Source organism: Anas acuta, chromosome 4, assembly GCF_963932015.1.
Source record: "Anas acuta chromosome 4, bAnaAcu1.1, whole genome shotgun sequence".
Classification (NCBI taxonomy): domain Eukaryota; kingdom Metazoa; phylum Chordata; class Aves; order Anseriformes; family Anatidae; genus Anas; species Anas acuta.
Window position 1 is genome coordinate 29,424,221 of NC_088982.1, and position 26,375 is coordinate 29,450,595.

Genomic DNA, 26,375 nt, shown 5'->3' on the forward strand with positions numbered 1-26,375 from the left:
AAGGGACGCTAAACGCAGTGCAAGGAGTTCTCTGAAAATGACTTTGATCAACTGAGAATGTGAAAACACACCAATTGTTACGAAAAGGCACAGAAGCAAACCACGATTGCCACTGCACAAACCCACACCCTGGGCACTGCACACAGGCATCCATCTGTACTGCCATCTCCAGGGGTGAAAAGCTGTGAAGAGACAGTGGCAGCCACAGGTAAGGAACTGCTTGCAAACTGAGATAAACTAAACTATTTTCCTCTGGACTGGTAAAGAGATAATGAGGAGTGATAAGCAAGATCAATATAATAATATTCTCCTAACACAGGAAATCGGATGGATCAAATGAAACGGACAGGTAGCAGGGTTAAAATGAGCAAAAGTGCTCCACAGCATCTAATTGAATTGTTTAAGTCATCATTGCATGAAAGGGTCAGAAAGAATTACACAAATGAAGGTAGGAACGATCCAGGTGTGGCTGGCATATATGGCAACCTGGAAAACCTAACACTGCTGAAGGATCCAAGGATGGCTTCATCTGAATGCTGTTCCTATGCACTGTCTTTCCATCAGCTCCTGGCCAATGTCATGGACAGGTTACTGAACTGAAAAGCTCTTTAACTATGGATGGACAATCTTCTGTTCCTGTAAATACACGATTCAGTGTATGTTACTCTATCACCGTGAACGCCCAGCTTCATCAATGTTTTCCAGTTGTAGCCACTACGGTTCAGCAGTTCTTCCATATTAAGCAAAAAAAGAAAGGATTTTTTTTATATTAATGCAGACTTCTTAGGCTTTAAAAATGAAGGAAGGGCAGCTCGAGACAGAACTCTGGGTTTACAAGGAGCACTACATCTGAGGAACAGCTGTGAATGAACCTGGCATGGCAAAGATTCAAGAATACAACTGCTTAGCTTTTTAAGTCCTATAGATAAAGCCAATGAATAACCTGAGGGAGACAATGCTTTTCTCCACTGCTTCCTCCCTCTTCCCCTTCAAATGCCACAAGTTATTCTTTACACAGGAACAAACATTAAGGCATCCTAGCTATGTGGTATTAAAAAGCCTGGCCAAGAAACAGAGATTTGGTTTTTAGTGCCTATTGAATTTCTTTCACTACCAGCAATTAGCCTGGAGAAGGAAAGAGAATCCATCTGCTCGCTGCAGTGCTACTAAGAAGTTCCTAATAACGATGCAGATGTTTCCAAATAGAAAGTGGATGGGATGCCCAGATGTCTTTCATTGTCATATTTTTCCAAGCAGCCTGACAAATCTCAGATGTAAAAAATAAATATGAATGATGCGTCTGTCTCGCCAGCAAAAATAAAAAGCATGTTTGACACAAAAAGCAAACAAAGCAGATCTGAAGAGGTCAGAGCTTCACCGGTCTCTGTCCAATTAAGTTAGCACATAATCAGCCACTGAAATGTTGCATGGCATTACGAGAACTGAAATGCTAGTCACTTTGATACCAGATTCCTTTAATTGATTTATCTCACCTTGTGTTCCCTATTAATGAGCAACTGTTAACTACAGGAAGACGTCTTTTTTTTTTTTTTCCTCTAGTAGTTAATGTTCTGAGTATCAGAAATTTGGAATCTCTCAAGTGCTGGAAGTAATGAGAATATATCATTATTCATTCTTGGCAGGGAAACGCTGCAAACTGATTAAGAAAGAGAACTTGAAACAAACTGAGAGTCAACCCCATGAAAGCAAATTGAGAAATACCATTAAAATAGCAAAGCACAGATATAAAGGCATCTGTTTGCAAATTCACTTGTGATTAGTGATAACATAATAATAATAAAAAAAAGCCATTTATTTGGCTTTGGAAGAACCTAAGCAGAACAGAGTTATACAGCACTGCCAAGGACAAATAGTTATTGTAATTAATTACATACTTTTTGGATACTTAATGAACATTGGTTAAAACTGAGAGTTAAAAAAAAAAAAAAAAAAGTGAACTGGGTTTCTGTTTGCGTCACAGCTCTAAGAAATAAATCAACAAAAGCTCTGATGCTATTAATTATACAACCTGTGATGATATTAAATACACTGTATTTTCAACCCACCGAGCATTCTGAGCATACTTAAATATATTTTTCAAGGCATTTTCAAAACAGCTTTTGCCACAGATCAAATTAAAGCAACAGACACACCTCAAAGTAATCTCAGTCTAGAAGTACCAGGTCAATTTTCCAGAAATGCCAAACTGAGCTTTGGTGAAAAATAAAGGAAGCTAAAACAGGTTACCGGGAGAAAACACCAGGTAAGAATGAAACAACGTAAGGAAAATTTACAAGCGTGCTATATCTGGCACCTGAAATTCAGATCAGCTCAGTACCAACACTGCTTCCATATGAAAAGGGTCATGTGTGTAAAGAGAGCAACAGACATTACTTACAATCTGGAGAAAATCAAGTGTGTGACTTTTGACTCTCCCAAATACATGGGTGCAAAGGACCATTTTGGACATGATGCATCAGGAAATGTACAACAACATGATTAAGTTAAGCTTGATATGTGTACTCAATGTTACAAGAAATCCTGGAAGATATTGATGTTGACTTTAACCCTTAGGTTATAAGGTTTTCAAGTACGCTGTGGTACACGCACCACAGTGCGTACATATCGTTGAGGAAATAAAAATCTCCAGTTCTGCTCCAGGATTGCTTCACAAAGAACTGATCTTGCAGAAAAAAATGCTGAAGGCCTCCTTTCCATTCTAAGCAAGTTAAAGAAAATGAAGATGCTTTATACAGATACTTGAAAAAGACGTAAATGAAAAATAGGGACAAAAAAAGTATCAATTACTAAATGCATTTTATATTCTAAGAAGGTAACATTGACTTGATTTAAAATGAGTTCTTTGTTGTGTTTTCAACTACTTTCAGTTGTGAACATCCTAAGTTCTCAAATTCTCAAAAAAATGATATTGTTACTTTCACAATTTTTTTTCAGTGATCCAAAATCTTCCCTATGGGAAAATCACTTCTTAACAACCTAAACTTCAAAAACATGTTAATAAAGTGGCAACTGTTTCTTTTATTCAAGCTTCTTTGGGAAACTGGCTTCTCTGGGTCTCGTTCTTTGCTCTCCCTTTGAGAAGCTTTCCAGGTTAACTCCCCCATGTCAAAACATGACAATAAATGTCCCAATCACCCTGTCACTATGCAGCACTCAGTAGTGAGAGCAGTTCTAGGCAGCAGGGTGAAGACCAGATCCATCCTTGAAGTAACTGAGCCTATGCATGTCATTGCCAGTTCCTGCTATGAAAAGTTTGTGAAGAATCAGACTTTATTCAGCTATCTGAAAAAGAGAGGGACAGAAAGACAGGCTTTGCTTCTGACAGGACAGTTGTGGAGGTTTTTTTTTTTTTTTTTTTTTTTTTCTTTTTTTTTTTTTTTTTTTTCCTTTAAGGGACAAACCACCTCAAAACCACAACTTCCTCAGGGCCAGTCATCATTCTTGGCAATGCTGGTCTTTTTTTTTTTTATTCTTTCTTTCCAGCAAGGACTGCAATATTCATCCAGATATTTATTCATGGAGAACCACTGTGGTTCTCCTCACGCCACTTTCCCAAGAAACCTCCTCAGCAGCAGCTGCTGTTCCCCAGAGCCTTCTCTAATCTACGTGCTTTGATATCTCTTTCCCAAAAGGGCTGAGCTGCTGGGAGAGGCAGAGGTGATATGACTCAGCATGCCCTGCTGGACAAAGGAGCCTTCGATTTTGAGAACATTTGCTTTCAGCGAGTATTGTACTGGCCGGGCAGGCAAGCCCTTAGCCAGAACCGTTGTTGTCCTGCACATGCTGAGTAGCAGTCTGGCCAGTTTTGCATGGTAGGTGAACAGTGTCTCCTATATCTGGTTCAAATTGGGCCCTAAAGGCCTGAATCATTAGCTCATTCCCACTTGGTCAATTGTTGCAGACACAAATGTTGGACTGCCGGAACCAACATCTTAAAAAGTAAAATCCCTGAGTATCTGCTTGTGTGGATCCTCTCAATTAGAAGGATAACACTTTGCACAAATTTGAAACACATTCCAGAAGAGATGGAATCAAAGGAAACAGTATCTACTACATCAGTAAACTATTACCACCTTTACATAAAAGGGAAAAACAAGCCCAAAAACTTCAGGCCAACATGATTAATAAGATGCTCCAGGGCAGGAAACAGCCACAAACCTGTCTCTGACCGTCACACCGTTCTTTGACTTTCAAAAATAATTAACAGAGTTACTACCTGTTCTTTAACATTACTAACAGATTTATCGTTGAGGAAGTAAAAGCCCAACTACATTTTTTCCTGAACAAAAGCACTTTCTATTACTTACTCCTACCATCAAGGCAACAAACAATCATGTTATATGGAGGTCTCAAATGCTTTTGAATACACAGGTCACACTAATTTGGACCACTGCATTTAATTCTGTAAGACAATTTCATTAACACAGGACTGTGGCAAATGATAACCCTTTTTAGCTTAGCTGCTCCACGATTCACAGTCTACTGGCAGCCTTTACAAAGACATGAGCAGAATTTCTCCTGCTGTCCATTAGGATAAAAGCAGCAAGCAAAAACAAAGTTTTATTCGGGAAAAATATCCAAACTGTTCTGGTCCTGCAGCAAGTAAAAAGTTAGTTAAAGAGCCAGAATCCATCCAATTTTAGCAATAGCTGATCAGTTCCCAAACAGAAACAGACACCAGAGCAGCTGTCCATGCACTGAAGTTAAGAAAGAACAGAAACAAGGTCTTGAAGGTTTACGTCCATTGGGTCTACGGAACTGTTTGAAGTGGATGAGCAGGTGCACCATCTCAGACTTAGATAGCTATGCTTTAATACACAGCATGTTCTCTGTACACTTTCTTGTAAAAGAAGGTGGGGAGAAAAAGAGCATTTAAAGGTATACAAAAGGCCTGGGTTAGATTAAGACATGTTTAAGAACTGAGCAAGATTTTTTTTGGCAGTGCGCCTATCCCAACACACACCCCAGAGAACTGTGCATCGGAGAAGCACATGGGAGTTCTTCACACTTCCCCTGCTCCCAGTGAGCACGGCTGGTGCCAACCTGTCCCCGCAGTACTTCATCTGTCCTTTGGTCTGGCCCAGCTAAACGAGCCCCTCAGTGCAGCCCGTACCCACATCGCACCATTCCCTGCTCTCCCTGGAGGATAAAAGTACATGAATCCAAGTGTATCCAGGTGCCTGGTTAGGTAGGCCAGGCAGAAATATGGGAGAGGAAGGAAAATCTTACTGTTCCTTGCCACCTGATGGACTGAGTTGTTTGCCATTAACAGAAGTGAGAGCTTTTCCTTGTACAAGTCATGCATGAGCAAATACTTGAGTATGAAAAAGGCCTCTGAACTGTGTCACGTGCTAAGCGTGCACAATTATTCTTCCTCCACTTACAGAGGGCGATAAGACAGACAGGGTCAGAAAAGTGAGCATCAGCTCTACCTTCATTAGTCTCAGGAGTCATTTAGCTACTTTATCTTGGCCTGGGATAAACCTGCTCTCTGGCATGCATGTCACTAACTTTGCAGCTAAAGCAGCCTGTGTTTTATCTGTGGGGAAGTGCTGAGATTCCAAAGGATACAAACAGCCCCACCGAGACATACCAGAGCCTTCACTTGCATCTCTCCAGAAATGTTCTCATTTTTCCAGGGAATTTTTTAAAAATGGCACTGCCAGTTATACTAGAAAGGAAAGCACACAAACAGAAAGCTTTCCTTAGCTATTCCTAACAGCACAAGCCAATAAACCTCTTCCTCACGCACCCTGCTTTCTTCCCAAACCACACAGTATTTGACAGAGTCTAACCCAGATTTCCCACAGGTCAGCCCCTCCCCGTCATTACCACAGGAGAAGCCAACTTCCCTCAGATAGCAATTTTCTCTTTTCCAACTCAAACTGCAGACTCAGACTTGTGTGTCTTTCAGTAACCTCCAGAATCCTATCTTGACATTCTTATCCCATGTTATTGGAATACTCAGAATTATTAGACGAGGCATTCTGGAAAAAATAAATAAATTAAAAAACACTGTTTTCACAGCAAGCAACAGCTGGGTCATGCTGTTACTTCGCTATGTTTTACTGTTGCATTTTGGAAAGATTTACGCATTTCTGTAAACCAGAAATGGATCTGAAGAAACTCAGTCCACTGGGAGCAAAATTAACTGCGAGGATGTTCTCACGTTAGTCGTTTCTGTGCGCATTCCGATCAGCTTCAGTTGCCCAATGCTGTGTCACCCCGCATAAGACAAACAAGATTACTTACTCATCTACATAGCGCTTTAGAAGAACAAACAGAAGCAGTCAGTGAACTCCGAAGGGCATCGATGCTAAACACACAGTACTGCAAGAGTTACTGCGCTTGAACCCATGTGGCTTGAACCCCATGAGGAAACCGGAGGAAAGGTTCTGCCGAAAGGAGGAGCATCGGCTGCCAGCCAGTCTCTGGGAAGCCTCAAAATTGCTCAAAGTACACCTGAACCGAGATCAGTTTTCCTTCTTATGCAACATGATGATGTAATATCCAGAAATTTTTGGAGATTTTAACTGAAGTTGCCTAGTTTCCCCTAGGTTTGGATTCTTACCTATGTCTATATTTCTAAAATCTTTGTAGAATATACTGAGGAACAAACCAGCTGACATGAGATATCTCACAATGGGAAAAAATGCCATAACTCCATAAACTTCAGGGGAAAAAATCCAGCGCTGGTCATGTGGTATGAAAAGTACAATTTTGTATTGCACTACAAACTGCTATATTCTCATTATTTGTCCCATAAAAGACATAGGCTAAAAAAACGACCTGCAGAACGCAGACTGATTAAAAAAGAGCATTTTCTTTGGGGGAAGGAAAGTGTCTTGGTGCTTTCATAGTATCCCATTTCAGTACTAAATTTGTATGATGCACATGTAAAACACATAAACAAGCATAAGCCCCCGCGAGCTGTAGGAGGATTCATTTCCTCATGTTCCTGACCTCTAATTCACATAAACTCATCTTGATAAGGCAGCCCTTCTGCTTCCAATTAGCGTGTTTTCTCAGGCAACGACTGTCCGGGTACATATGCTGAGGTTCAGCGAAGCTCCTCCTTTTTAACCCAGTTGTAGAGCTCGAGGTGAAGGGCTGGGGAAGGGCAGATGACTGGCAGAACAAATCCCACACACACCATTGGGTAGCCCAACCCTCACCCCCCTGCTCTCATTGCTATCTTACCCAGCCAACTTCAAAGCATTTTTAACTCTCCCATGTGCATCTTTCTTATCAAATTCAATAGAAACAAGCTACTTTGCATCTGAACTAGGGAACTCAGTTCTGCAGTGCTGTCCAGCACTTGGAGTTTATCTATATTAATATTATCCTTTCCTTCGTAAGGGTGGTCCTTACTTTGGTGTGACTTCACCTTAGAAATTGCTGTGAGAATATCATCTGTAATCCAAACAGGCTCCCCTCGCATGGGAACTGTTGTTTACAGAATATTTTAAAAAAATCTGCTGTCCATTACCACCACCATTTGTCAAATGTTATCTTCTTCCTGTGTAATTTGGGTGCATGTGTAATTTTTATTGGGAAGCTGCACAATCCTCAGAATGGCTGCATGTACTGATCTTTCTCTTTTTTCATTTTTCCCTTCATACAGATTTGTGTGTGCTTTACTATTCTGGCTTTGGGTGCCTGTGGTGGGAATCAAGCCTTTATCCTTGGTTTTATTTAAGAATAATTTTCCTTTGTTATTGCCAAGAACTGAAGACGACTTAAACAGATGGATGTCCCTACTCCCATCGTCAGGAGGTAAGCGTAACCTCCCTCAGAGAGACAGAGTATATAAGTCACTTTCTAGCACCTTTTGATCCATTCCTGCTCAAGTTTTTTTTTTTTTCTCAAAAAAGTTTTACAAGCTTTTATTCAGCTCTGAAAAGTCTGGGTTTTCTTTCACTCATACACATTTCAGAGCAAACAGGATAAAGCCTGCACAGCAGAGACCAGGGATCGTATATCTATTTATAGTTTTCTTAATTATCTTGCTACCTTGAAAGGTCTCTTTCCACAAGCTGTGCATGGCTCTGAGCCTCTTTGTCACAGCCTTGCTGACAAGCAGAGCGGCAGCTCTAAAGCAGGGCACTTAATTAATATAATTTCTTGAATGTACAATTCTATCTACAATTTCAATACATCTCACTACGTCTTATCAATCTTTAAAAAATGAGGAAAAATATTTATAGTACATGTTTCTATTCCTAGCTTTGCCACAAATCTCCTGTTTGGTTATAGTAGATAATTTTCTCTGCGAGTTAGCTACTACCTACATGTACAAACATTTTTCATCCCTGTTAATGTATCATTATAATTAAAGCAAATGCTTTATGTATATTCACACAATCTTTAATGTATAGCAATTGTTCAATCAATTTTGAAAAGGCAAGGCTGGACGGTGACTATACCAGGAAACATCCAGCTACCTCACTGCATACTGAACTTCTGGACACAGTGATAATTTCTTCTCAAAAACTTGTTGGATGATAGGTCGTGAATATTAGTCATAATTAGGGAAACTCCAACTACATATTAGGGGAAAAATTGTAATGAGGGTAATCAAACACTGGAACAGGAGCCTGGAAAGGTTTTGGCATCTCCATCTTGGGAGATTTTTTATTTTTATTTTTTTTTTTAAAGAAACAATTACTGAGCTGCTGTGCTTTGATCCTATGAACTTTTGAGCTACAGAGGGCAAACAGATAAATGCACCAGGGAAACTGAGAGGCATCTCAGAAGACAGCATCTAATGAACAGCCTACAAACAAGCACCTTAATTTTCCTCCATTCACATCAGAAACTTTGAATGTTCACGTAAAGCAAGAACTGTTTTTGTTTATTTGTTGATTTTTTTTAATTATTTTTTTTTAAGCTAGGTGTAAATAGCCTGCACACATGAAGACACGAGTGTTCACCACTGAACTCTGGCAACAGGATGCTAAATTGCAGTGCCCACCACATTAGTGGAAATACACCAAGTCCACTAGCTCAGCCTGAGAGGAAAAACATCTCACTAACTCAACTCTGCACCCAACTGTCTGGTTTCCCTATGTGTCTCTGATGACAGATACCATTAAAAAAGAGGAAAAAACAGGAAATACTAAATCCAAGACACTTTCCAAGAACAAGATGAATCCCAAATTCCATCTGAGGACAAGTGGGACAAGCCCAACTGTAAACTTTGAGGACATAGAAAGCAGGTCTGAAGCCTAATCACGGGCTAGACACCCATACCTCAGTATGAAAGCATACAGAGGATGGACATCCTGGGTCATAATCGCCAGGAGCATTCTGGGTTGAGACCAAAGCAATGGTGGCTCTGTAGAACCCACTCAGCTTCTTAGATGTATTTGCACTTAGCAGTTGACTCCACATTTGTACCAACACTGATATCCATGCAGTGAGGTTAAATCTACTTCAGGTTATGCTTAAGCAGGATGAGACTACACTTCTGTCTGCAGTGCAAACACACCCACTCAAACCCTTGGAGAGGGCTCTAATTCCATTGCAGACAAAGATATTACTTGTCTACTTCTATTTCTAGATATGCTTGATGCTTTTTCATTATTTTTCCTCCCACTCTTCCTCCTCCATAGATCCTCTCTCTTTTTTCCCCCACGTATTGTAAATACATCCATCACCATTACTCATTTTCCTTTGTACCACATGGTGCTGCTCCTGTTTGAAAAACTACTTTGTTGACTACATTTCCCTTTGATTAAGCCAACTGTTACCTGAGCAGCTCTGGTCAAAGAGAAAGGATGTCTTCAGATGAAGATATACAGAGGTTATTGCCACCAATACTGCTTACAGAAGAATGCTTATATGGTAACATGTTACAAAATGTGTTGTACTGAGTCTCCACAGAAATCACTTCCATCTTTCCCATTATTGTGCTACAAGCTTGTGTTGTGTGCTGTGCAGTATCTAAAATATCCTCCATCAGAACACAGGTCATGAGAAATTCTGCTAAGAAAGGCTTCAGACACCTTCTGACACAACGACGGTTCTAAGAATTACTAATGTGCCTGGGGAAGTGCTCAGGGAGGTCTCTGAAGCAAGCAATAGTCTTCCTATTCTTTTACCTTCTTTTCCAGGGTTTCATTCCCCAGCAACCAGGAGCAATTCCCAAATCATTTCTTCCTCCTACATGTTTCCCACCTGGGACAAAGACACTTGAACCCAGTGCCATGGCAACCCCATCAGCCACACAAGCACTTTGGTTCTTTAGGGAAAATGAAAATTCTGAAAGGAAGCTGGGAGATAAAGGCTCCTATTCCTTGTTTCCCACTGTTAGGAAGTAATTACAAAAATACTTTAATCTGAAGTGCTCTCTGGGTGAATAGGTTGTCATTTAAAAAAATACTACAATGTGAAAGGGAAAATAAAATTGGAAAACTTTGAGCACATTAACATGCTGTGTAAATTCCAAGCTAAAAGGTTGGTTGTCATCATTATACTATATAAAAAGAAAGTGCATGGAAAAAATAATAAATGAATGAACAGGAGGAAAGATAAATCAAACTCTTTGTGATCAGCTCAAGTAGAATATGATCCAAAACCTGCCTCATCAGCCCACTGACGTAAACCTGAGTCTTCTCCCTGACTCCACTGGACTTGGATCAGGCTTTTACATTCTTGAGAAATACGATTTGGATTTTATTTTTACCATAATCCTGATCCTGATTCAGAAGAGCTTGCAAAGAAGGCCTCCTGTGTGCAAATTTGATTCTAGCTCTTCGGTTCTTTGCTTGTTTCTATTGTTTCTTGAATGCTTTCAAGGAACAAGGTTAATGATCGCACATCTCAGTGATGTTTGTCAGCTTATTAAGAAAGGAGGACGGATTCTATTCATCCTGTCCAGACAGAATGATATCATTATTATGCTTTCAAAGCCTTCCAGCTCAGGCCTGTCCAGAGAGCAGTTCTTTCCATTCCTAAGTGAAACAGTATTTTGGTGATAAAATCTTAAAAGATTTATTTAAATAACGTTTTAACATGACAGTCTCATATATTCTTGTTGTTTTGTTTTGTTTCTCAGTTTTGTATGCATAGCTTGCTCCCCTCTTCCCCCCTGAACCTCCACCCCTCTACGTAAAATCTTTTTATCTTTGTTTATTTTTGCCCTTAAGAATAAGTGTTTTTTCTTTAACAAATATTATTTGGGAATAACACTCATGACGTGAACACTGATCTTGAGTACCTGTAGTATTCAACTAAAATGAGAATCACAGATGTTCAGTATCTTTAGAATCAAGACTTATATTACTGGGGAAGTGGAGCTCACAAAATGTCATCCCAGGGCAATCTAATATGGAAAAGCCGTTAAGAGACAATCAGGCATATTTACACCCATGAAGAACTCTAGAGATCATCCTGTTCTATGATAGGATTTCCAGACTACACCTAACCAGACGCTCATCTCAAATGCTTAAAAACAAATTTCAAGTGCCTTTAAAAAAAGTTTCAGAAGCCGTACTCCCTCCTACTGGTCCAGCAGACTTCTTACTGAGCATCAGCACTCACACAGCAAGCAGAACATTTTCTGCTCCCCAGCAACCCTGCTGAGTAACCAAATGCTAGAGCAGAACGTGTGCTTGGTGGCATCCTGCAAGCTGCTGCCCCACAAGGTACATCTGCCTTAACCAAGTCACAGAGCTTTCCGTATGGCTGATATAGGATATCAACTACTTATGTATTTTCAGAAACAGTGTGGAGCCTTACACAAACCACCTTCAAGATAAAGTACCAGACATGGATAATGCCAAAGTAGTCATATTTAGAAACAGAATTATTCTATAAGCAGCTTATTCATTTCAACCTAAGAGCAACCGGTAAGTTAAAGATGGTAACCCATTATAGCTCAAACTAGGAGCTGCCCCTTTTTCCACCTGCCAGAGTAATGGATGGTCAGAGGTTGCTGGCTGTGGAAATCATACCTCTTCCTCTCTTTGTCATCTTTGTCATTTATCTCCTTTTCTAAAGCTGAAAAGATTCATTAAGATTCTGGGCTATAAAGTCCCCACTGTCAATAAATGCATTTCTGGGATGCCTTTTTCCCCTAGCACAAGCCAGAGGAAAGCATGCTACATTAAATGGAAATTTCTGTGAAACTCAGACATCCACATATTCCTTCTAAGCCTAATGAGGAGTTTCTCTGCAGTCTGAGCAGCCTGTCTCAACTCATTGTCACTAGCTGTAAGCATGTACTTCTTCATTCATATTCTGCTACCAGGTGCACAGTAGTTGATTCTACCTCCCTTCTGGACACTGATACAAATTTTCAGTCATTTTCTCAAATTCAAACAAAAAAAAAACCAGGACGGTACATGTATTCTGCATATATGGTATGGAAATTCTTGTTCCAGGTCAAGATTACATTAAACATTACAAACTGACCAGTTTATACATGGTTTTCTGTGTAACTCATCTGACCCAGTTGTTCACAAGGAAGAATAATTAAGCCTCTTTCCTATTCCCAGGGGAGAAATCCACTTGATGTTTCTTGATGCTGTATCACTTCCTCCCATATTAAAGCGGTTTTCAATGGCTGGGACTTCCCAGGGGAGGCCTTGGCTACCATCCTGCTGAAGAGGAAAAGCTTCCGCTGTCCAGCAGCACTAACCAGAATTAACTGGCTCAGAATTTCAAAGCAGCAAACTGGCGCACCCAGTGCAGTGGAGACTACAGGTACCAATTCATTTTGATTTTTTTTTTTTTTTGTACTTATCTTAACACAAACTGTTGGGGTCATCCTACTATATTGCATGTGAGTGCCTTCATTGCCTCACATAAGCAGAAGGAAAATCAGGCAGAAATAAAGCAGGAAAAAATCCACTGAATTAGCAGACAGATTATCCATGAAATAAAAATAAACACACCATGAAATAGAAATAAAACACTCCTGCCACCAGGCTGTCAAAAAATGGAGAAATTATCCACATTTCCCTGATCTCACAGGGTGAGGGTGTAGGCAGATGGGGCATTTTCTAAGCACAAAACAACAACAAAACCTGCCTGCCATATGGCAGATAAACATCATTCCTTAAACCTGTGAGTTAATGCAGTTAATTGAAAACGATCTCTCCACAAAGCAAACGATGAAAACAACACAGTGGTGCACAGCAGCCATCATTCCCTAAAGAGGCTATAGATAGCCATGGATACGGTAAGTTGGAATCAGCACTGGGTGCTGCTTCCGAGGGTAAGATTACTTTGCTGCATAAGGGAGAAGGCTAACCCCACAGTATCCAATAGCTTGAGGCATCCTAATATCTTCTCCAGAAAGCCAGATTTATGGTTCCCACCTTTCCAAGAAAGCTCACTGAAATTTTATCACAGACAATTGTAATAAAAACAGGAAAGAGAGGTAGATAGATCATACATGTCTATCTGTTTCTATGAGGACACAGTACATGAACTGATAAAAACTCCACTACATTGCAATCACTGCTAATATCTTGATCTTAAGCTGGTAATATTTTTGACTTAGAATTCCTAACCTCATTCTATCTGTTTGTTTGAAAAACCATCCAACAAACTCCCAAATGTTATAAAATCCTGCAGGAATACCAGATGTCTTGTGAGACTGAAAGCCTCTTCTGTATAGCTGGGGTTGAAAGCTTTTATGGTAATAGTATCTTACAAATAAAACTGACTTCTTTTAGAGGGAACACAATGCAGTATATCCTATTTCATTGTGGTAGAGGGATTTTACACAATGTTTCCCACTTCACTGATAACAACAATTTTATGTACTTTTTTATCTTAATATCTAGTTTGTCGAGTCATCTGTCATCTATTACTAAAACTTGGATTCTCATCTGTGTTGGCTAAAGATGCGGCTGAACTTCTAAACCGCCAGCAGACTGTACTCTTCATTTCTGCCTCTGGCCTGAGTGGAGGACAGGGGCAGGAGAGATTGAGAAGGATTTTCATGAATCTGTATGAGCTAGACTGATTAAACACGGCTGTTTCACAGTGGTATAATATGCAGATGTATTTCCTGAACTCAAATGTGCATAAAAGCTCTAAGCTGTCAAAAGTTAAGTTAGAAAGATTTCCTGTGAACTTGAGTAATGTTTACTAATTATTTAGTTAGAAGAGCTGCTTTGTTAACCCATCATATGGGCCACGCATTTCCTCACGCTCCACAGGCTTCAGCAGCTTGCTTTTACCTTGGTATTTGCATCTCAGAGAAGCATTTTGAAGACATAAGGGTAAAGCCAATATAACTTACTGCTTTCTTGTGCCTACTCCCTGCCAAGATGGAACTACCAAACAACAGTGTAGACAAGGATCCAGTTTACCTTATACAACTAAGGATAATAGTGTAATAAGGATCAGTCTCGGCCCTATTGGGAATAGTCAGTAACTGGGTATAGCTAGTAATTATGAAAGGTGGTTAAAAGCAGAGAAATCATTCCAGCCAAAAAGAAACCAGAAGGGAAAATTTGGCAGCCTCCATCTAACATCTTTCAATGAAAACCAGGTAAGATTGAACAGACTTGCAGTTTTCACAGCAAACTGGAAAGTTGCTTACATCCTGGCACCATGAAAAGGAGACCTTTAGATAGATCTGAAAATTACAGATCAGCGGAAGCTCACCTCTGGAAGAAAACTTATTTAACACATAAGAAACCCTCTTGGGAGAAAGTTCAAGATACCAATAGCAACTGAAACACCTACAACATTCTCACAAAAGCCCAGGCATGTCATTCTCTTATCTATGCCAGGATTAGCAAGGGAGTCAGCGTTCTTATATATGGACTATCGAGAGGTTCTCTGACCACTTTGGATCTGCAAACGAGCTGTGTAGGAAGTACACTGAACTGTCTGGCAGGGCAAAAATCAAGGGGAGTTTTTCTGTGTATATTACCTATTAGAAAGGATGCTAAAAGTCTACTATAAAGACACTTTACCAATACTTGCAATCTTTTTCTAGCTCACAGGGACAGGTAAGGACATGACGTTTTCAGTCAGCTCACAGTAAAGGAATTGATCGGCAAAACCGACGTTTTGGTGGATTCTGTACACATAGAAACTAAAAAGTCCATATAACATTGGTTCTTTGGTAGTGGAAATTCTTTTGTGTTACGTCAAGCATTACCTGGGAATATAACTTTTTGGAATGGAATAGTCTGAGTGTCTTAGAGGAACAGAGCTCTTTTAAAATATTTTAAAATAGATCTGCTATAAGGCACCCCCCACTCCCCTCACTCCCCTTTTCCTACCCCAATAAGCTGCATGTTCTACAGGACTGGGCCATACCTTGGCATCACCAGGCACTTTCACCTAGGTATAGTTACATGTGTGAATCCAGTTACATCCAGGAATCTGTGGCTGTTACTTCTAGGAACTTCAAATTCAAAACACATCAATCAACAAGTCAGTTGCAAACACAGTGGTAGGCAAGTGGGTGAACAAAAGTTTTCCTTCGTTTTGCATTACAAATTATAGGAGAAAGGGGAGGGTAGAGAATATCTTGCAGATGGCCATGAAGCAAATGCTAATATATCAGTCACAGAAAGAATGACAAAGTGATGGCTTTGGTGGAGCTCCCTCATCAGAAGACTTTACATCAGGCAAGCAGAAATACAGAAACATTTGTGTAGTACATCAGTAAAGCACCTAACAGAATTTACCACGAACACAGACTGCTGGATCATACCATAATCGAAGCTTTCAGCTTGTTCATTTTTGCCAGGAGCGAACATGTTGGTAGCCCAGGATCTGCACTGCCCAGCTCTCTACAGCACCAACCAGGCTTCAGTGCTCCCAGAAACATCACGCAGCACTCAGCTGTTTCAGTACAAGACTGACAAGCCTTGTACTCCAGTGGCAGACAAGCAACTCTTCTCTCCTATCCTCCATTTCCATCTGAAGCAAAAAGCTGTACCTTTTTCAGAATCATCTGATGGCATCGCAAGTTCCCTTAGTCTGGGAAGCATGTCTATGTATCTTGATCAAGTTCTGCTTCATTTCATGATGCTTCTTTTTCACTGAATGCCCTCCAGATATCCACATCTGCCTTTGTGGTTCTTGGTTCCCCTTGCCAAGAAAGGCTCTGTTATGTACTGCATAGATCTTTTCCAGACAAATGCTAAAATAACAACACTCAGCATCATAGGAACAGATCTCCTTTGCCAAAGGATGGAATAAAGTGATCCACAAGGAACAGCCTGAACTTCTTGATCAGCAAGAAATCAGCCACAGATACAAGGCTTTCACACTAAGAGGATCACAACTAGTCACAAAAAGGTAGCTGCTGTTCTTAAGTGCTCCCACTGACCAAACAGGAGAAAATGTGAAAAAATAAAAAGCATTAAGACCCTCAAGACACTGACTGCAGGCCAAACAACATTCAGAGACTCTCAGGCAGGACTCAGCATTCACTGTCTCCTTAATCTACATATATTATGAATCACGATTTACAATTTCTTCCACAGAGCTGTGAATACTTTGCCTCAGCTATCACGTGTTCCAGTTAACCTTCCTAATGTCACAGCTACCTGAAATTTGCAAAGGCTTCTGTGAGTTCAAAGCATGTACAAATTAAGCCTGTGAGCACATGAAAAATTGTAGAGGAACGAGATGTTGTGTTGACCAAAGCAGACCCAGAAGCTCCATCATCAAAAACATACTGTGGTGTGACCGGTCTGACTCTGCAAGCCTAACCGACAAGGTGGTTTCAAGGTAGAAACGTAGCACTGAACCCATTGTCATTGTAAAAGCTTTTTTGGCATTGTTCAGTCAATCATATGACAGAGGTGCATGAGCAACATTTGAATGACCTCATTTGGGTACCAAAGGCAAAGTACCTTTGACAGCACAGAGCTCGGAGAAAAGCTAGGTTGATTAGCCTGCATGGTACAGACTGCTGCTGGTCTCCGGGCCTGCTGTGATATTGCCATGCCATACCGCTGTCAGCAGCGTGGTCTTGCCTTCTGATAAGGTAACAGAAATGTTACAGGATTTTATTTGAAATGGCTGGCAATTCCTACCTCTTTTTCAGAAGCAGGACTGCAAAAACACACCAAATAATTTAAGTCCCTAAGGACTGATGATGAGGAAGGGCTCACTCCTCTCCGTTTAATGTTTGTATCGAGTTCTAATTCTGGTGTTGTATTTGTTCTCAAACCCTTTTAAGTTGCAAGAACATATGAACGCAAGGAAGTACAAAGAGGAATCTGAGAAGCTGAGAGATGCTGAAAGAAGGTAAACTACTGAAAGGGAGAAGAGCTGCTCTTTAATCCATAGCATCAAAAAATTCTACGTTTACTACGCAATGCAATGGCTTGTAAGGATTTGTAGAAAATTAAAAAGGAAGGAAAAAACATGCAATGGAATGGATTGAACCACATGGTAATTATTCTCAGGTGGATCAACCATATGACCTTTAAGACCCAGCAGAACTCTTGGATATGTCAAAGGATATATTTGATCAAGACAATTGCTTTCAAATGGTATTAATTGCAGCCAGTAGTAGTAGGAAAACAGTTATCAGTCACTGGCACAATTTAGCTATGCTTGGAAATAAATAAGACCCAGATTTTAAACAGAAGTTGTACAGACAAGCAAGCCTTAATAACAACTTAGAATATTGAAGTCATGTGAGCATTTCTATTAACACGTCATGTCCCACAACACCATAACAAATTAGGCAGAGCTCAGACTAGTTTCAGCTGAAATCTGTACAAACTTTGCCTTTGGCTTAAGGAGCAAAAAAAAAAAAAACAAAAAAAAACAAGCATTTTGCAGCATTTCTTGAAGAGAACACCACATGGTTAGGTTCTGACCTCCTAGATGCATGCACAAGTGCTGCTCTTGGCAGAGGAACTGTGTACCTGACACTGATGTTGTATTTCACCAAAATATTTAAACACTGTCTTTTCAAACAGCTCGGTCAAAACTGCCTCTTTCAAAAGCTACAGTAGGCTACAGTTACCTGGAAGGGATTTGTAAACAAGCACACAGGTGTACTGTACCTTCTCTGTGGACATCGGGGAGCATATCAGCGGTGTGCTGCACTACAGCTGATCGCCTGTACACCATATGGATTCTTCCCTTTTCCTCTTCCATTTGTTTTCCTCTTTCCAAAGGCTCAATGAAGTATTCATCCTTATCAGTTCTTATCATTCCAGCCTGGTGAGGAAGAGAGAAAGCACACACATAGGTCATTTGAGAGCCCAAAGGCCTGGCCTGATGCTTTAAAAACAAATCTCAAGAGGGGTGAAGTATAAAACACTCAGCATATTCCTGTACTGTAAGAATCAAATTACTGCTGGGAACTTTGGTAGTTCCTCTGGACTCCTGACCAGAGGCGATATCCTCTGCATTCTGATGCTGTTCATCTGCCTGAGGCCCATGTTCAGAGGCATTAAGTTAAAATCTTGTATGGGTATGAGAGACATTACCCCTTCAAAAACACAACCAAGACCAAAGTCACATAGGAGTTTATCACTTGCACATTATACACAGTTAATTTGTAACCCATGCACAGTATGCTGAGCACTGTGTGCTGCATATCCTGAACTCGGAGGTATTCTGAACCTCTCATGGCTCAGACTCTTCATTTTACTTAATTAAAATCAGTAGAAGCCATATGGTTTCCTACTTAAACATATATTGCTAGGTCCTGTAACCATGTAGCCATGAATGATCCTTCAGACTATTTTCTTTTTATGTCTTCCGCCTGAAAAAGCTGTGCAACAGGTTTACAGAGAAAGCAGATTGATCCTGGTGATTACCACAATTACACTCAGAGTAGTCACACCTGCCTAAATCCAGTCTAAGGGAAAAGAGACTCAAGCTCAGGAGGGAAAATTTCTTTTCAGTATTTGAATATAAATCACAGTAAATAACGGAGAAGGAAATCTGGCAACACGCTCAAGGAAACAGTCACTTAGGAAACCCTTAGTAAAGGCCTTCAACTCTGAACCTGTCTTGAAGAGCAGTACGACTGCACTCATTCCGACACAGCCAGTAAAAGCGGGAACATCACATAGAGTGAAAATCAGGTACATAGCATTTGAAGAAATACAGTGGAAAACACCAATGGGATACACATTTTGATCAATCTGCAAGCTGATTTCAAAGGTATTAACTTACAAAACATGAACCTGACTATAAAATGCAGCAGAGCAATTACTGACAATTACCCATCTGGCCTTATTTTTATACAATGCTGTTCTCCTCACAAGGAGATGATACAGGGATGGCTCTCAGGGCACCTCTCCTCGATTTCCACCAGATCCTCTTGACGTGTGTGCCTGTCCCTTTGTCAAGGGAGTGGACATGAAGAGACGATTCTGCAGCCCTGTCCCTGTGCATTATGGCTGTTCCCTGCTGAGGGGCAGAGGAGGTGGCATTGAGGGCAGAGTGGGACTGCAGGGTGCCAGAGGCATTTTCTGCACAAACTTACATAATTTATCAGACATAAGTAGACAGAATTATGAAAGTATATAACAGTGCATTAAAATGAATATTTTAATCAAGGTATTCAAAATGGCACAAAGGGTATTGCACCACAAGCTTTCCATGCTCCACGCCTTTTCTTACATCGGTGTACTTTTTCAGTCAATAAACTTCTTCAAATATTAGCTAAACTGCATAAATCTAAATGCCATATTTTCCCTTTCTTTTCATTACATGAATAGCAATGAGAAGTGAGATCTTTGGTAGAAATAACTCAGGTTAGCATCACAAGTCAGTTTTTCATGTAAGTACACATAATTAGACTGGGAATTAACAAGGCTCCTTAGCATGTTAATGGCTTATTTGCTTGGCATTTCTCTAAGCAGAACTAAGTTTTGTATGCACAGTTGCTATGTTACTGATGTAAGACCTTATCTTGGCATAAAGACTTTTTGGTTAAAAAAAAAAAAAAGGGAGAAAAGAAGGAAAAAAGTGCTCTATGAAGCTGCTGCCTATGAGTTGAATGTAGTTCTATCTGAAGTCCTTGGTGAGGAAGTGAAGCTTGGCTTCACTTTCCAGCTTTAATGTATATACTTGTCGTCTGTGTTAAATCTGCAGAGCCCACAATTATATTTTTGAGAATGGGTGTGCCTTTCTGTGAAAGGAATATAAGGATAATCTGCAAGCATCAAGTACAGTTTCCATTTTTACAGCTCTCCATAAAACACTCTGACAGACCTAAGACATTGCATACACCCCCCTCCCCTTAAGCTGCAAGTCATTATCTTCTACTGAAAAGACTCCTACTAACTTCACAGATACTGGTAACCCTGCTGTGTTAATATCAGATAGAAACAGTGGCTATTTTACAAGTCTAATTACTAATTAATAAGAGAAGTACTCCAAGTGAACAACCTATTTCATCTAACCCTGCTAAACTAATCATGGTTCATGAGAAAAAAATGCAGATTGAAGAAGTATATACTTTGAGATTAACAGCATGCACAAAGATCCCTTTCCCAAAGGCATCTGGCAGAGGAGACTAGCATCTAAATCTACAAAGAACAGGGCTGCTTGTTATCTTGCACAATTGCTGCAGTACACGATTTTCTGTAGAAGATGCAGCACAGTCTCTTTTACCTTGGCACACATCTGGAATCACACACAGGATCAGGTCATGCCCCTTTTCCTCACTAGATGCCACTTCAATCAAAGGGTAGAGGTTTCTTCTAGACTTTCTTTTTTTTTTAACCAGTTGTTAGAGATGAGTATTTATGCAGACAGACTGCTTATCTCTACCTGTTGTTCAGTCTCATGGAAGAGGATAACTCCATTAATTTCAGTGGACTGGAAATTCTTTGAGGAGATTCAGGCCCACAAGCACAAATGAACATGATGCAATTGCTCTGCAAAATTTGCAAATGGAGCTAAAAGGCCGGATTTCAGACTGGTCACCAGCAACGTGGGTTTCCTAGAGAACGATAACTCCCACAGATCCAGAGCAAGGCCAATGACCTGACCTCCAGTACAAGTCACAACCTCCCCCTGGCACAGCAGAGAAGTTAATTAAAAATACACAGCGTCAAATGGCTCACAGAGGCTGAAGGCAGCATGCACAGACCATTTACCACATGCTGCGTTGTGCTTTTTGGAAGAACGGTGTTCCCCACAGTCCCCAGAGAGAAAGGAGGAATTACAGTGGAAAGCAGGCAATTGTGGCTTTGTCGTCAGAGGGCCAAACCTAAAGGGCTGAGGAAGGAAAACTGAATGTGGATTAAAAAAAAAAAAAAAAAGTTACATTAACAGGAACACATTTGTTTTTTATTCAACAACATAACTCACTGACTTTCTTCCTCATCCCTTCCACACTTCTCAGCCTTGTTTTATACTCTGCTTCATTTGCAGGCTTGATTTTTTATCACTTGTGTGAAAGTTCAATATGTTTTTTCATCTACTTTTGACTACAGAATTTACCCAGTTTTGAGATACTCACCCTTGCTGTGTTTTACTACTACAACAAACAGTATAAATACTAACACGCTCTGTCTGACACTGAGTACACAGGAGTTAAAATTACTATCATGGCATTATGTTACACAGCACACTCCAACAGCCAACACATTTTTATAAATAACCTTTTTTTTCCTTTCATTGGAAAATGAAATGTAGAACCAACAGGAACAGTTTTGGTCCATTTTAACAGCCTACACTGAAGTGTGAATGCAAAATCCAGCTTTCTTTCCATTCCATTTTTTTCTCCAAAATTTCATCAATAAAGAGTTTTAAGTTTTCCAAATGAATGGAGAAAGAGGGGCATAAGCAGGTATTACATTTCCAAGTGAATCTTCACTGTAAACTCTACTGTCAACCCAGCATTTTCTTCCCCACCAGCCAGAAGAGCAAGCAGGTGTTTAGAGCACATATTTTTAAAGGCTCACTTGGAGAAAAGATTGTGGTGGATTTTCAAGAAAGAAGTATGTAGTGGAATTTTTTTTTCCACAAAAGCACATTTATGGAGCAATACAGGAAAGCACAGTCTGAAATCTTGGAATGCTATTAATTTTACTACTTTTTCTTACAAATTAGTAATGTTCAACATTTCCATCAACCAAAGGATGCAGTTGGAAATCTGTGCTTCTGTGAAGTTTATCTAGAACTGTCCTCACTAGTCTAAACAAGAACACAACAAAGCTACCAAAAGCAAAAAGAAGCCTTTGTGGCACAGGGACTGAGAAGGCCTGGAAATAAACCCGCCTGTTCTCAGCACTACTTCAACCCTGACCGAGACTTGGGGAAGTGGATTAATTTCTCAGCCCTTTCCAGACTCACTTCTCCCGCTTTTAAAAGGGCAGCAAATACCCCTCCACTGAAAGGTCCCACAGGGGAAACGGGCTCAAGTTCTGTTTAGCACCTTCTCCTGCACCCCCACTGCTGCCTAATATCTGTAATTTTGTCTACAGCCGGCTCCTGACCAGTAACCCACATCATCCCTGCAACTCTTCTCACCGCCCTCCCCAGTCCAGAAGTAATGGTGCATAGCGAACCGAGGGAAAGCCTTTATGCCGAATTAAGCAGATGCAGGAGCAGGTCCCATCTGAGTTCGTAATAAAAGGTGCCTGGGAGCAAGGCCAAATCCAGTGTGGCACAGGCAGCCCACCCAGGAGGATTTCCCAGAGGACAGCACAGGACGTGTTCTTACTGGAAGACCCTGATAAAACAAAACTTGGAAAACTGGGGGATTTTTTTTCAAATGCAAAAAGACACAGATGATAATAATAAGGGAATTACAAATGATATAAAGCCTTGAGAAACTAGCCCACAAAGGCAGGTTAAATAAGGAGTCGCTGAGCCAAAATCAACAGCATTTAAGGGGGAACATGATTCTGTATAAATATGCATAGGGTATTAGCTGCAAGAGAGGAAAGAACCATTCATTCAGAGCAGTACAACAGAGAACTGTAGAGTGACCCTTAAGAATGGATACATTTAACTTCAATATTTGAGTAAACATTACGGGTGGGATTTTCAAAAGTATTTTAGGAAGTTAAATGCCCCATTTCTAGTGGTTTGCAAGGAGGGCAAGTCATTTAATTCTCAGGTGTGTTTTGAAAAGCCCACCCTCAAATGTCAGAAAGTGAAAGCATTTGTTCAGCAAGGCAGCCGAGTCACAGTATTGGCCATTATCAAATCAAGTGCTCCTAATACTCGTTCCTGAGCGTTGCCAGAGAGTAGGAAATGATTTGAGTTGTTAAAACCTAGAAACCTACAGTGCATTTATTTTACAAAATAAACCTGTGACAGTATCCCCATCCTACCTATCATTGCAGGGTAAATACCTAGAGGTCAGTTCTTGGTGCCACTTCTTGACACTCACTTCTTGATGCCAATCTCCGCTGCCCACCTCTGTTTGCAAGTTGGTTCTTTTTTTTTCTTCTAATCGTCTTCACCAACTGGAGAAATGGTGTTTCCAATAATGAAAGCCACAGCTTTTTTTTTTCTTTCTCATGCAAATCCCCCTACAAAACACTCATTTGCCTAACTGCCCATGAAAAAAGTCGGACAAAAATTACGTTAAAAGTAGTGCTAAGACCTCTACTGCTGCACTCCTCAATAGCGTCTCATTGTTCCCACCTCCTTCCCTACCTGCATTGGTTCCCTGCCACCTCTCACTGAAATCTCTAAGTTCTTCCAAGAAGGAGTTGCCTTCACATGCTGTGTTGCTACACTGTCTAGCATGGAAGGATACCTGACCTGGTGTAGATGCTGATCTACACCAAATACACTACAGGCACACTGTCAATAGAAAACAAGTATTACAACCACCTGCGTACAAATGCTTGGAAAGAGCACAGAATCTTTAATGGGAAACACCAAACAACTGAAATGATTCAAGGAGTCCATCTTTAGAGCAGATCCAAGTAGGCATACTGTGCTACCAGCCTCCATCGGATCTTCTAACTGCTTCAGCACGTACTGCTTTCTTGCTAATGGTATTCGAAGTGCAGAGCTTTTGGTGAACTGGGAATGTGAATGAAGGGAGGTGAGTACAAGGAGTTGGGCTCCAGGACAGTCAAGCACCAGTTCACAGATTTTCCTGGATCTCATACAGCAGTGGCCACCGTGGGCTCCAAGGGAAAGAGCAGGGAAAGCAAAACACAACGCGGTGCCTCTTCCCTAGAGCAACCCAGGAGCTTTCTAAGCAGGAGCCCAGGCCTGGTGCAATACCCGTGCTGCAGGAGGTGAGCAGTTCCGTGGTAGCAGCAGGGCCAACACAACCACAGCTATGCAGCGCTGGCCTGCCTGCATGCTCCTTCCAACTCCGTTTCCTTAGAGAGGCCGCACCACTTAACCTAAGCAGCAAGGAGCACTTAGAGGGGAGCAGGGTGACCATACTGTGCTGCTCATCAGAAAACACCGGTGTATTGATCACTGAGAGCGTGAGCAGAGGTTTCAGTGACCGAGTGTCATATAAACCCCTCCTGGGAAAGAGTTCACTCTTGCTTTTTCTCTACAAGTCTCCAGCTAGAGCAGCTATTGGCAGCATTCCCATCCGGCCATGCTCAGCAGAGACAGCTGACCCCTGAAGGACATAAACCTGCAAGCTTTGGGTTTCAATCAGAAGGGCTCAAAGTTAGAGAGAAAAAACAAACAAACAAACAAACAAATAAATAAACAAATAAAGGATACAACTGGGAGAAGTCTTCTGTTTTTCAGTTTGGGCTGTAAAGGTTCAGGATGCATTTCCCAACGCTGTTTGTAAATGAGTTGGTACTGGAAACTGAAGCCAGTAACACGGACATCTTCCTGTTCTGCTCTTGAGGAAGACATCTGGACACCAGCATCGTGATCGCCAGGAGCACTACATACTTTCAGCCTCAGGGGTTTTTGTGCCGCCCACTTTGGTATCACTAACACTACGTACTTTTAAGTAAAAAATGAATTCAGCTACAATGAACTGTAGCTGAATTCAAACCAGTTTAACTATTTTTCCATTGACTTTAAGGCCAGTGAATACATAATATATTGATCACTTTCAGTGAAGAATGCTTTCATCCTCATGTTTTTGTGGTTTTACTGTTATTTTCATCTATGTATCCACTTACCTCCACAGTATTAGATTTCAGCTGTTATCTGTATTTTGAAAACCCTGGAGTTGCATGCATTTTTTCTAAGACATAATGAATCTGCCACAGCAAAGGTAATATACCATTTATGTTCTTAACTTGCCCCTAGTGCCTTTGTACTAAGCAAAAGTAATTTTTAAAATGTTGACATGATACTCTGGGGAACAGAGGCATTAATTAGCAGCCATTTCTCCCAGGCCAGATTTGAACAGTGAGGGAACTGAACACATAAGGCTGCCTTAAGCAAGCCAGAAATACAATATTGAAGTATTTACAGATTGTGACATGGCTGCTCCCAGACCAATGCGGCATGCGTGGGAGTCAAGTGTAGAGTAAGAGCACTGATATTGTCAAGCTGCTTTGAAAGGCTGTTCACATTAGGATTCTCTCTCCCCCTCTCCCTCTTTTCTTTCTCTCTCTCTTTTTTTTTTTTGTTTTTTACTTAGGTGAGAAAGAAAAGATCACATTCTTAGATGTCCCTCTCAAGAACAGAGTATTTCTCACACTATACCTGCTCTCTGTGCTCCATTCAGACTTTTCTGACCAACTCCTTTGTCTCCAGGCTTGTTCCAGACTTAACACCTCTATTTTTATTATATTTTTATTATTATTATTTTGTCCTTTATCCTCTCCCTACTGGAAGCTAGGAGCAATATTTAAATATTCTTCTGGCAGTTAATTGGGATTACATCTTCAGTCAAAGTTTTTTTACCAGTTGAGGACAAACAGCACTGCACTGTATTGGATACACCAGGTCTAATAGGTTAGAGTTAGCTCTGGAGACTGGGTGCAAATACCTGTTCAGTGCTGCACTTGGTGCTAAAGTGGGTCTTCAGCAGATAAACATCAAATGCCACTCTCTTGTGATGATACTGAGTATACAAACACAAGCCATGCAATGCTGACTAGCTTCGTATTCCTCTGTATGAGCTCACACTCCTTGATTAAATGCTTTATTGTCTGCTTTCAACTGCTTTCATGAAGACCAAGAGCTTTGCACTATACTGAATACAGTGAACAGAGAGATAAAATCCTTCCTGGTATCCTAAAACCAAATGTTTACCTACTCAGTGTAGCTTTCTCACCACTATTATATAGGCTTTTAGCAAAATGGCAACTGCTCCAGCTGAATACACATTGCAGACCTACTTTATCTGTACCCGAGGCAGAAAACTTTGTGATCTAAAAAAGTCAGTCATCCAATATATAATTGATTATACTGCACCATGAGGGATACATGATCAATAGAGCTTCACTGCGTTTTGCTACATAACAATCTTCATTTGTATTACAGGC

The 26,375-nt window shown here is 40.6% G+C and overlaps 1 protein-coding gene across 12 annotated transcripts in view; it reads right to left on the bottom strand.

The window, feature by feature from the left end:
* The window catches only part of ADAMTS3 (ADAM metallopeptidase with thrombospondin type 1 motif 3), a 154,831-nt gene that overhangs the window by 64,560 nt on the left and 63,896 nt on the right, over positions 1-26,375 (bottom strand). For 11 of the 12 annotated variants that reach the window (XM_068680405.1, XM_068680404.1, XM_068680402.1 and 8 more), the window contains one exon: positions 18,027-18,183. In XM_068680405.1, the coding sequence (XP_068536506.1) occupies positions 18,027-18,183 (157 nt within the window). Of the gene's footprint in view, positions 1-18,026; positions 18,184-26,375 lie in introns of those variants that run through there. The other variant, XM_068680412.1, reaches the window with a different exon arrangement.